Source organism: Macaca mulatta, chromosome 6 (genome assembly GCF_049350105.2).
Source record: "Macaca mulatta isolate MMU2019108-1 chromosome 6, T2T-MMU8v2.0, whole genome shotgun sequence".
Classification (NCBI taxonomy): domain Eukaryota; kingdom Metazoa; phylum Chordata; class Mammalia; order Primates; family Cercopithecidae; genus Macaca; species Macaca mulatta.
This window is the reverse complement of record NC_133411.1, coordinates 63,106,195-63,119,570: the sequence shown is the minus strand read 5'-3', so window position 1 is coordinate 63,119,570 and position 13,376 is coordinate 63,106,195. Positions and strand designations below refer to the sequence as shown.

The 13,376-nt window shown below is 38.0% G+C and overlaps 1 protein-coding gene across 1 annotated transcript in view; it reads right to left on the bottom strand.

Moving 5' to 3' along the window:
* Window positions 1-13,376, bottom strand: part of MTREX (Mtr4 exosome RNA helicase) — a 126,520-nt gene that overhangs the window by 105,610 nt on the left and 7,534 nt on the right. Inside the window, exons 2-4 of the mRNA XM_015140078.3 lie at window positions 6,055-6,192; window positions 4,320-4,386; window positions 803-865 (exon numbers count right to left, since the gene is read on the bottom strand). Of these exons, the coding sequence (XP_014995564.2) occupies window positions 803-865; window positions 4,320-4,386; window positions 6,055-6,192 (268 nt within the window). The remainder of the gene's footprint in view (window positions 1-802; window positions 866-4,319; window positions 4,387-6,054; window positions 6,193-13,376) is intronic.

Below are 13,376 nucleotides of genomic sequence, written 5' to 3'. Positions count from 1 at the left end.
AATATTACATCTATTAGACTTTAAGAGTTTATGCATCCTCTACCATACTGCCTTTTTTATTTACAGAAAATTACTTGGAAAATTAAACCTTAAAATTTCTTGGCCTTTTAAGGTCTATCAGGCCTTCAAAACCCGTCTAATAAAAGCAGAGTTCGGGTTTCATTAGAAGCCTGTTAAAACCCTAAAACTATAGGCAAAAACTAGTACGCATGTATTTTTTTCTGTAGAAAGGCTGATAACTTTCATTACATTCTTTTAAAAGGTTGAGAATCACAACTTTAATATTTTAAAATCTCATCACGTGATGGCTGGTTTCCAGCATAGCTGTTAACTGATTCCGTTCTCACTATATTTGTCTTTGGTTGGCTTGTTTTTGATACATACATATGTATGTTCTGGGAAATATAAAAATCTCATTTGAAACAAGAATTTTTTTTTCTTTTTTTTTTTGAGACGGAGTCTCGCTCTGTCGCCCAGGCTGGAGTGCAGTGGCCGGATCTCAGCTCACTGCAAGCTCCGCCTCCCGGGTTCACGCCATTCTCCTGCCTCAGCCTCCCGAGTAGCTGGGACTACAGGCGCCCGCCACCTTGCCCGGCTAGTTTTTTGTATTTTTTTAGTAGAGACGGGGTTTCACCGTGTTAGCCAGGATGGTCTCGATCTCCCGACCTCGTGATCCGCCCGTCTCGGCCTCCCAAAGTGCTGGGATTACAGGCTTGAGCCACCGCGCCCGGCCTGAAACAAGAATTTTAAGAAAAAGAGAGTCTCACAAAACTATATAAACTGTATCACCCAAAGTACAGACCTTAGCAGCTTTTCCAACTCGAGGTTTAAGTGGTAAATAATCTTCATCTGCAGGAAGCGCAACCTGATAACAAAGTAAAAAAGAAACAAAACAAAACAAAACACCTCACCAACTATTTGACAACTGATGTATTTAGCATTCCATAACGAATGATTGTTTGGAAAATAAAACTGATGAACTAGAATGATGAACTTCAACTGTCTCAGACACTGTAAATCAAATAACTGTCTTTAAGAACAAGGCAAAAAGCTAGTTTCGACACTCAAAAATTACATCTACTTGCTGTCTACAGGTAATAATTGAAAGCTGATGTTTATTTCCCTGAAGAAACTGTGTATTTATTAAAGTTGAAACTACTACAACACAGAAGAATAACAACACAGTGAGTAGAAAACAACATAGAATAAAAAGAGAAACTTTTGAATGCTCATATGCTGACAGGGAATGGCAATTAGAAAAAAGGAGACTCTAGAGATAGTTAAGGGAAAACGAAATTAATAAAGTCTTTGTGCAGTGTGGCGATTCCTCAAGGATCTAGAACTAGAAATACCATTTGACCCAGCAATCTCATTACTGGGTATATACCCAAAGGATTATAAATCATGCTACTACAAAAACACACGCATACGTATGTTTATTGCGGCACTATTCACAACAGCAAAGACTTGGAACCAAGCCAAATGTCCATCAATGACAGACTGAATAAAGAAAATGTGGCACATATACACCATGGAATACTATGCAGCCATAAAAGGTGATGAGTTCATGTCCTTTGCAGGGACATGAATGAAGCTGGAAACCATCATTCTCAGCAAATTATCACAAGAACACAAAACCAAACACTGCATGTTCTCACTCCTAGGTGGGAGTTGAACAATGAGATCACATGGACACAGGGCAGGGAACATCACACACCGGGGCCTGTAGAGGGGTGTGGGGCTAGGGGAGGGATAGCATTAGGAGAAATACCTAACGAAGGTTGACAAGTTGATGGGTGCAGCAAACCACTGTGGCACGTGTATACCCATGTAACAAAATTGCACATTCTGCACATGTACCCCAGAACTTACAGTATAATAATTAAAAATAAATAAAGTCTTTGTGGAGATAGGATAAGATACAACCAACAACACTGGCAGAACAACCATCCTTAGTCTGGAAGGGGAATGTGACAGGTGCAAATAGCCTTGGTGATGGAGGTTATAATCAGAGGACATTTCAACTTGATATCCTCAAGCCTGTGAAGAGGAAAAGTCACCCTGCTGAGAAAGTAAGAAGAAGTGACAAAACGGTGGGCTTAAAGATAATCATGGAGCACAGAAAGGGCTTTTGACCTCTTGAAAATAGAGTTTATTTATTTATCTATTTATTTATTTATTTTTGAGACAGAGTCTTGCTCTGCTGCCCAGGCTTGAGTACAGTGGTGCGATCTCAGCTCACTGCAACCTCCACCTCCCTGGTTCAACAATTTCCCTGCCTCAGCCTCCTGAGTAGCTGGGATTACAGGCACACACCACCACGCTCAGCTAATTTTTTTTGTATTTTTCATAGAGATGGGGTTTCACCATGCCGGCCAGACTGGTCTCAAACTCCTGACCTCAGGCAATCTGCCTGCCTCGCCCTCCCAAAGTGCTGGGATTACAGATGTGAACCACCGCGCCCAGTCATGTTTATGTTTTTCCATCTTTTATAAGCCCAGATAACTGAATAGGGTCTAACATATCTTGAATGATCAAATGGACATCGCATCTGTCAGACACTATGTACTATTTCTAAAACATAAGAGACTTTCGGTAGAAAAATAAATATTTTAAAAGATAAATTTCTAAAAATCATGTCCTTTGCAGTAATATGGATGCAGCTGGAGGCCATCATCCTAAGTGATTTAATGCAGAAACAGAAAATCAAATACTGCATAATTCTTGCTATGTTTAGTGAAAGCTAAACATAGGGTACACATGGACATAAACATAGGAACAATAGACACTGAGGACTCCAAAAGCAGGAAGTGAAAGTGGGAAAGGGTTGAAAAACTATTTAATACCTATTGGGTAGTATGTTCACTATTTGGGTGACAGGTTCAACTGAAGCCCAAACCTCAGCATCACACAATATACCCATGTAACAAACCTGCATATGGCTAGGCACAGTGCCTCACGCCTGTAATCCCAGCACTTTGGGAGGCCAAGACGGGTGGATCACCTGAAGTCAGGAGTTTGAGACCAGCCTGACCAACATGGTAAAACTCAGTCTCTACTAAAAATAAAAATAAAAACTAAAAAATAAAAAAAATTAGCCAGGCGTGGTGGCATGCACCTGTAATCCCAGCTGCTTGGGAGGCTGAGGCAGAAGGATTGCTTGAGTCTGGGATGCGGAGGTTGCAGTGAGCTGAGATTGCATCACTGCACTCCAGCCTGGACGACACAGTTAGACTCTTAAAAAAAAAAAAAAAAAATCAAACCTGCATATGTACCTCCTGAATCTAGAGTTTTTTTTTAAAAAAGATAAGGTTGTAAACCTACATCAAAAGCCTTTTTGTTAATTTGGATTACTCTGCTTATTCAATAGACTTTTAATGAGATTCTCCAATTACCTATAAAAATAACTTGCTATAATGTTTATACTATAATAAAAAGTTTTGAGAAGAAAACAGTGTTATAGTTCCATTATGTCCCTAATGTGTATAAATTCTCACTTCTAAATGGATACAAGCTATCACTGACCACCATCTTGTGGCAGAACAAAGAAACTGCAATTTACCAGTCAATGGTGCAAGACTTGAAATAGCATGGAACCTTCAAAAGTAGCACTGTTACTTAACTTTAGGAGTAGGAATGTTCTAAACACCTACTCTATGCTAGGTACTTTACCTAATTTACTTCTATAATCCTCACAACCACACCACTAGGTAGATCCCTTTATCACAAATTTAAAAACTTCAAAAAAACAATGTTTTTTAATAAACAAAGAAGTTAAGAAATTTACCCAAGATTGGCCTGGCATGGTGGCTCACGCCTGTAATCCCAGCACTTTAGGAGGCTGAGGCAGGTGGATCACGAGGTCAGGAGTCTGAGATCAGCCTGGCCAACAGAGTGAAACCCTGTCTCTACTAAAAATACAAAAATTTAGCCGGGTGTGGTGGTGCGTGCCTGTAATCCCAGCTACCCAGGAGGCTGAGGCAGGAGAATCGCTTGAACCCAAGAGGCAGAGGTTGCAGTGAGCCGAGATCGTGCCATTGCACTCCAGCCTGGGTGATAACAGCGAAATTCAGCCAAAAAAAAAAAAAAGGTTGTTAAAATAAGAAACTTACCCAAGATTATAGTTAGGAAAAATGCTGGGGGAGGATCTGAACCCAAGTTTAATTACAAAGACCCAACTCTTCCACTAGGTACCCCATGGAAACTATGTATTGTTTCCAAGGCCCTCAAGGCTAAACTGTCTGCTGATCATCATACTAGATAGTCCAAAGAAAAATCCCATTTATAACACTAACCTTCTGTATGTTGTTTGTGCTTACCTCATGTGTACACCCTTCAACAGTTTCAACTGATTGTACCTTGACTCTGGGCATCAGGTCTGCCAAACTTAAAAAAAATATTGTTTAAAGTTACACAAAAATAAATTACTTTTCTATAATTTGATAATAAGCCTCACATCACATTGTTAAGGAAAATGACAATGTCCAATCATCAGTATTCCACACAGGAAAAACTTTGGCTATTAAGAATACATAGAAATGTTTTCACATTATGCAAATACACCCTGAAAATTAAAAATGACCAGTTAACATCCTTTATTACAGATACAGAACATAATGCCAAGGATTATTCAAATAATTATGTCAGCTTAGTTCTAATAACTCTTTTGAATAAAAAGTACCTCTACCAAGCACTGTCACCACTTCAAAACATAAGCTGGTTATAAACCATTGCACAATAGAAAGTATAAAACAAACTAGCCCAATTCATTTGTTGCTATTATTTATAGAGGTGTTCCTGGCCAGGCACAGTGGCTCACACCTGTTATCCCAACACTTTGGGAGGCTGAAGTGGGTGGATTACTTGAGCCCAGGAGTTCAAGACCAGCCTGGGCAATACGGCAAAACCTCACTACAAAAAACTCAAAAATTAGCACATGTGGTGGCACACACCTGTAGTCCCAGCTACTCAAGAGGTTGAGGCAGGAGAATCACTTGACCCTGGGGAGGTTTAGACTGCAGTGAGCTATGATCACACCACTGCACTCCAGCCTGGGTGACAGAGTGAGACAATGCCTCAAAAAAAATAAAAAGTTCCTTATTCTCATCAAAATCCTACATTATGCTCATCTGTTTAGACTCTGAAAAGGCAAAACTGAATAAACTGAAGAAAAATAGATGTATTTCTGTGCTAGATTCATTATCTTACTGTACTTCTGAGATTTAAGTCAATACTACTACTTTGGACAAACTCAAAAGTTACAAACAAGTAACAATGACTTTAAACTACAAAATATTATTTTGTAACTTATTATAGTAGCCTGGGAAAACAAAGCATCTTAAATATTCCAGTGACACATCTATCACCATTTATAGGAGATAATTTTACTAACTATAACGAACGTTAACTGGTTAAAAAAAAAAAAAAACTACAGAAATTGTAAACTCTTCATGGTAGTGCCAAGTTCGAATATGGCACATTAGAAGGGAGAAGCAAAGTTGTAAGATCATTACCACAGTAGAAAACAGGTCAGCCAAGGGTACTGGCATCAACATTTAGAAAGTTCCAGCTTCCAACATCAGATAAATACCAGCAATTCCAGCCACAGATGACCATAGCAGGAGTCTTGAGATGCACAGCCACTTTACATGCAACAATGAAAATCTAATTCCCTCTAATGTTCCTTCCCACTTATTCCTTCTACTGAGTTAGCTTTATTTTTTTCTTTTATTCCACTCTTCCAGTTATCCTCTTCCTGAGGCATTAACACATAAAGAAAATGTATTTCTTTAAAAAAAAAAAATCAGGTGTTAAGATTTTTTTCTCAAAACTGGATTCTAAAGTATTAAAAGATGAGTATTTTCTATATTGCTTTCCAATTACCCAAACTTCAGTAAGTGTTCTATATTTACATGCCTGTATAAAAATAGAAAGAATACCTTCATTTCTTGAACACAGGCATATATCTAAGTAGCAACATGGAAACAAGTTTTAAAATCTCATGCAACCACCTGAATTATGAGTTATTAACATTTAGGACTTTGGAAATATTACCTTAAGTCTTCAGTTATTGACTCTTCTATCCTGGGCTTCTTTCCAAAAACGGGTTCATCTGTACCTTCGAAATCTACATCCCTCTTATTTTTTCCATTATTAGTTGATTCTGATTGTAATTTACCATCAAAACGTTTCCTGAAAAGTAAATAGTTTGGAATGAATTCTGCGATATCCACTTTTACTTTAAAGGCAACATGATAAAATACTGCTCTACACCGTTAACAGAAAGTCATGTTTTAAATAGATGAATATTACAAAAAACAACTGGCTAAAGCCCAGAATACCTTAACCTAGTAAAACTGAATACTACCGCATTTGTATTTCATTTTTCTTTGAAGGTTTAAAATTATTTTAAAATTCACATTAACATAACTATTAAATATATTTTCTTTAAAACTGTAAAGTAAAACACCATTAGACATTAACATGAGTTACTTTAACAAACATTTAATGCTTTCTCTAAAGCCATGATACTACTATTTGGAAGAAAATGTTTTTCTGTGATTAGATTTGCTGGTTAAAAGTAATGACAATAAATGATGTTTGGAGCCAGGCACGGTGGCTCATACCTGTAATCCAACCACTTTGGGAGGCTAAGATGGGTGATCACTTGAGGTCAGGGGTCAGAGACCAGCCTGAACAACGTGGCAAAACCCCATCTCTACTAAAAATACAAAAATGAGCTGGGTATGATGGCGCACGCCTGTAGTCCCAGCTACTCGAGAGGCTGAGACAGGAGAACTGCTTGAACCCAGGAGGCAGAGGCTGCAATAAGCTGAGATCGTGCCACCGCACTCCACCCTGGGAGACAGAGCAAGACTGTCTCAAAAAAATAAATAAATAAAAGGTTTGGTACACTGAATATCCATAGGGGAATTCAATCTGACCTTTACTTCATCATACACAAAAATCAATTCCATGTGAATTTTAGATCTAACTGTGAAAAGGCAAAAACAACAAAGAATCTAGAAGATAAAATGAGAAAATTATCTTCCGGACTTCTTAACCAGGACAGAAAATAAGGGGTGAGGACTATAAATCAATTATTAAAAGATAACCCAATTAAACAATGAGCAAAGGGCTTAGCGGGCACTTTAGAAAAGAGGATATTCAAATGGGCAACAAGCACATGAAAAGGAGCTCAACATCATTACTTATGACAGAATTGTAAATTAAATAATATTACGTCCGTGACTCAAACGTTTTGGTTCCAGAATCCTTTCTCAGTCTTAAAAGTTATGAGAAACTCTAATGAATTTTGTTTATGTGGTTATATCTATTGATATTTGCAATATTAGATATTAAAACTAAAAAATTTTTAAATACTTATTAATTTACTTTAAAATGGCAATAGTAAAACCGCTACATATTAACATGAGTAACATTTTTGGTAAAAAAATAACTATTTTGTAAAAAAATTTTAATGAGAATGGCATAGTTTTTATATTTATATATTTCTCATGTCTGGCTTAACAGAAACAGCAGGACTCTCACCTGTTTCTGTATTCAACTTGTTAAGACACATTGTTTTGGTCAAAGCATATGAAGAAAAATCTAGCCTTATACAGATATGTAACTAAAAAAGGACAGGATATTTTAATAGACTTTTTGGAAAATTGTGAATTTGCCCCTCTTATCCCATAACAAAACAGTCACACTCTGAGAACTGCTACTCCATTTACAGTCATGAATTGTGCAAACAATTTTGAGCCAAAGCCAAACATAAAAATATATTTTGCATTATTCCACTTACATAACAGTCCCAAACAAAAAAAATTAACACATGTTGTTTTCAGGATAGTTATTTTTCTAAGAGGCACAGAGGGGTTTCTGTAATATTCTGTTTTTTTGCACAGAATGGTGGCTGCATGGATGTGTTCATATACTTTAGAAATCCATCCCATAATCTGCACACTTTTATGTTCTATTTAAAGAATTTTTAGGCCGGGCGCGGCGGCTCACACCTGTAATCCCAGCACTTTGGGAGGCCGAGGCTGGTGGATTACAAGGTCAGCAGATAGAGACCATCCTGGCTAACACGGTGAAACCCCGTCTCCACTAAAAATACAAAAAATTAGCCGGGTGTGGTGGTGGGTGCCAGTAGTCCCAGTTACTCGGGAGGCTGAGGCAGGAGAATGGCGTGAACCCGGGAGGTGCAGCCTGCAGTAAGCCGAGATCGCGCCACTGCACTCCAGCCTGGGCGACAGAACAAGATTCGTCTCAAAAAAAAAAAAAAAAAAAAGAATTTTTAATAAAGGGTAACACAATAATACCGATTCATATGCTTGAACAACCTTTCCATAATGAAGTTCATTCTTTGATACTTAGCAAAACCTAAAATTTATAATTTCTGTTACCCCCAATTTTGCGAAAAAGCTATTCATTCTAGTCCCATTTTTGTTGCTACTTATGCGAACCTCTTCTGGACAGGCCATCAACATCCTTGGGCCTCAGTAAAATAAGACATTTGGACAATAACTAAGATCCTTTCTAAGGGTAACATTCTATTATTCTATCTCTGAGTAAGCAAGAACTAAGCCACTGTATTTAAAACACTCTATCAGGAGCTGGTTCAAGTCTATAAAACAAAGAAACATGAAAGTTCCCAAACCTTTGAGAAACTGAAATTCATGGTAGAACACTCCTAGTCAGAAGTGCTATATTACTCTTTAATATTGCATGTCAGACTTTTAGGACTCCAGTTATTTATTTCTCTTATAACTTGATATGTATGTCACATGTGGAACTTGCACACAAACACAGAAGTTATCCAGGAAGGCTGGAAATGAAGTGTTGCAGATAACTGGCTTACATTTTAAGGATAAGGTTTTAATTTACTGAAACCATCTGAGAATGTTATTCTTCTTAGTTCATAAGGGTAGCATGCTCTATATAAAGCACAAGAAAGAGCACCAAATTGGTCATTAAACCCAAACAACAAATTTGGCCAACATCTAATTATACCTTATTGGCGAACAAACCCAAACTGGGATAACTAGCCTGTAATCACAGAGGATAAAAATCAATCTCTAACCTATAGAGGAATTTGGCAACACCTAGCAACACATTCTAAAATGTTAAGGTCATGAAATTCAAAGACTAGTATATACTACATGAGACAAAAAAGACATGACAACCAAATCACTTAATTCTATATAGAATTATTTTCTTATAAAGGACATTAAAGCAATTGGCAAAATCTGGATAAGTCTGCAGATTAGGTAACAGTACTGTATCAATATACAATTTCCTAATTTTGATAACTATAAACTGAACTGTGGTTACATAAAAGAATGCTCTCATCTTCGGAAAACACACACTAAGCAACTTAGGAATTTAGAGGTAAATGGGCAACATATCTGCAACTTACTCTAAACAGTTCAGAAAAAAGCATATATCCACAAACATACACATACACATATGCATGTATGGGAAGGAAAAGGAAGAGAGGATAAAGTAAATGTGGTAAAATGTTAAAATTTAGAATATTTGAGTGAAGGTGTACAAGAATTTTGGTGCCATTCTTATATATTTTCTCTAAGTCTGAAATTATGTCAAATAAGAAGTTTTTTTTTTAAGTACTCACACTGTTAAGTGTGCACTGTTAAGTGTTAATAATAGTTAAGCAGTGACCGTTGTGCATAACCATTGTGTCTCGCCTAGAGAAGAACATGTGCCAAGCAGAAGTATTTGGTCTTTTTAAACTTTTATTTTAGGTTTGGGGGTACATGTGAAGGTTTGCTACGCAGTTAAACACATCATGGAGGTTTGCTGTACATATTATTTCATCACCTAGGTATTAAGGCCAGTGTCCAAGAGTTATGTTTTCTGCTCCTCTCCCTCCTTCCAACCCCCTACAAAGTAGACCCCAGTGTCTGTTGTTTCCTTCTTTGTGTTCATAAGTTATCTTTTAGCTCCCATTTATAAGCAAGAACATGTGGTATTTGGTTTTCTGTTCCTGCATTAGTTTGCTAAGGACCATCTTATTCTTTTTCATGGCTACATAACATTTCACAGTGTATATGTACCACATTTTCTTTATTCAATCTGTCATTGATGGGCATTTGGGTTGATTCCATGTCTTTGATATTGTGAATGGTGCTGCAATGAACATTCACATGCATGTGTCTTTATGGCAGAATGCTTTATATTCCACTGGGTATATACCCAGTAACGGGATTGCTGGGTCTAACGGTGTATCTGTTTTTAGCTCTTTGATGAATTGCCTTACTGCTTTCCACAACGGTTAAACTGATTTACACTCCCACCAACGGTTTTAAGCGATCCCTTTTCTCAGCAACCTTGACAGCATCTCTTATTTTTTTAGTTCTTAGTAATAGCCATTCTGACTGGTGTTAGATGGTATCTCATTGTGGTTTTGATTTGCAATTCTCTAATGATCAGTGATATTGAGCTTTTTTTACGTTTGTTGGCCCCATGTATGTCTTCTTTCGAGAAATGTCTGTTTGTGTCCTTTGTCCACGTTTTAATAGGATTGTTTTTCTCCTGTAAATTTAAGCTCCTTATAAATGCTGCATATTAGACCTTTGTCAACGGTATAGTTTGCAAAAATTTTCTCCCATTCTGTGGGTTGTCTGTTTACTCTGTTGATAGTTTCTTTTGCTGTATGGAAGCTCTTTAAGTTTAATTAGAGCCCACTTGTCAATTTTTACTTTTGTTGCGATGGCTTTTAGGCTGGGCACGGTGGCTCAAGCCTGTAATCCCAGCACTTTGGGAGGCCGAGACGGGCGGATCACGAGGTCAGGAGATCGAGACCATCCTGGCTAACACGGTGAAACCCTGTCTCTACTAAAAAATACAAAAAACTAGCCGGGCGAGGTGGTGGGCGCCTGTAGTCCCAGCTACTCGGGAGGCTGAGGCAGGAGAATGGCGTAAACCCGGGAGGTGGAGCTTGCAGTGAGCTGAGATCCGGCCACTGCACTCCAGCCTGGGCGACAGAGTGAGACTCCGTCTCAAAAAAAAAGTTTAATTAGATCCCACTTGTCAATTTTTGCTTTTGTTGCGATGGCTTTTGGTATCTTCGTCATCAAATCTTTGCCCGTTCCTAGGTCCAGGATGATACTGCCTAGGTTGTCTTCCAGAGATTTTGTAGTTTTGGATTTTACATCTGTCTTTAATCCATCTTGAGTTGATTTTTGTACGTGGTATAAAGAAGGAGTCCACCTTCAATTTTCCGCATATGGCTAGCCAGTTATCCCAGCACCATTTACTGAATAGCGAGTTTTTTTTCCCATTGCTTCGTTTTGTTAGCTTTGTCAAAGATCAGATGGTTGTAGATACGTGGCCTTATTTCTGGCTCTCTATTCTGTTCCATTGCTCAATGTGCTTGTTTTGTACCAGTATCATGCTGTTTGGTTACTGTAGCCTTGTAGTATAGTTTGAAGTAGGGTAACGTGATGCCTTCAGCTTTGTTCTTTTTGCTTAGGACTGCCTTGGCTATTTTTGGTTCCATATAAATTCTAAAATAGGTTTTTCTAGTTCTGTGAAAAATGTCATTGGTAGTCTGATAGGAATAGTATTGAATCTGTACATTGCGTTGGGCACTACAGCCATTTCCATGATACTGATTCTTCCTATTCATGAGCATGGGGTGTTTTTCTATTTGTTTGTGTCTTCTCTGATTTCTTTGAACAGTATTTTGTAATTCTCATTGCATATATCTTTCACCTCCCTGGTTAGCTGTATTTCTAGGGTGTGTGAGTGTGGGAGCGGGGAAGGTCTGTGGCAACTGTGAATGAGATTGCCTTTCTGATCTGGCTCTCGGTCTGGCTATTGTTGATGTATAAGAATACTAATCATTTTTGCACACTAATTTTTGTATCCTGCAGCTCTGCTGAAGTTGTCAGCTGAAAAGTGAGTGTCTGGGCCCAGACTATGGGGTTTCCTACATATAGAATCATGTTGTCTACAGATAGTTTGACTTTCTCTTTTCCTATTTGGATGCCCTTTCTTTCTTTCTTTTGCCTGACTGCTCTGGCTAGGACTTCCAATACTATGCTGAATAGAAGTGGTGAGAGAGGGTAGCCTTGTCTTGTGCCAGTTTTCAAGGGGAATGCTTCCAGCTTTCACCTGTGCACTATAATGTTGGTTGTGGATTTTTCAGAGATGGCTCTATTATATTGAGGTATGTTCCTTCAATACCTAGGTTACTGAGTTTTTAACATGGAGGGGTGTTGAATTTTATCGAAGGCCTTTTCTGCATCTACTGTGGTTTTTTGTCTTTAGTCTCTGTTCATGTGATGAATCACATTTATTGATATTTGTATGTTGAACCAATCTTGCATTCTGGGGATGAAGCCTACTTGACCATGGTGGATTAGCTTTTTGATGTGCTGCTGGATTTGGTTTGCAAGTATTCTGCTGAGGATTTTTGCATTGATGTTCATCAAGGATAGTGGCCTGAAGTTTTCCGTTGTTGTGTCTCTGCCCGTTGTTGATATCAACATGATGCTGGCCTCATAGAGTAAGTTGGGGAGGAGTCTTTCCTCCTCAATTTTTATGAATAATATCTGTAGGAATGCTACCAGCGTTTCTTTGTACATCTGGTAGAATTCTGCTGTGAATCCATCAGGTCCTGGGCTTTTTTTGGTGGGTAGGCTATTTATTACTGATCGAACTTTGGAGCTCACTACTGGTCTGTTTAGGGAATCAATTTCTTCCTGACTCAGTCTTGGGAGGGTGTATGTGTCTAAGAATTTATCCACCTCTTGTAGGTTTTCTAGTTTGTATGTGTAGAGGTGTTCATAATAGTTTCTGATGGTTATTTCTGTGAAGTCAGTAGTAACATTTCTGTTGTAACTTCTAACTGTGTTTATTTGATTTCTGCCGAGATAGAAAACAATGATGTAAGTGTTCCATAGGTTTTTTTTTTTAAGTTGGGTCCTGGCTGTATTATCCACGGTGGCCCCAGCCTCCCTAGTAGCTGGGACTACAGGCATGAGCCACTGCCCCCAGCTCCACAGTCTTGTACTTCTCTGTACAATTATACACAATCATAAATACAGACTATTTTAAAATGCTAGTGTAGAACAACAACCTTCTTAGTTGATGAAAACTGTATGAAGTACACATATACTCAGAAATAGTTCTATTCTGAGAGCTACAAAGAAGTTAAACTGATAGTAATCCCCAATGGGTTAACTATTGCTCTATGCCACAATGGAATATGTGTTTTTTCTGTGGTTGTTGCCTCTGTCCCCCCAAAAATTTATAGAATAAAAATAATTACAAATATTTGTCAAAGTGATTTTAGACTGTCTGGGCAACCTGTTTAACACTATGAAAAGCACTGGTTTAAA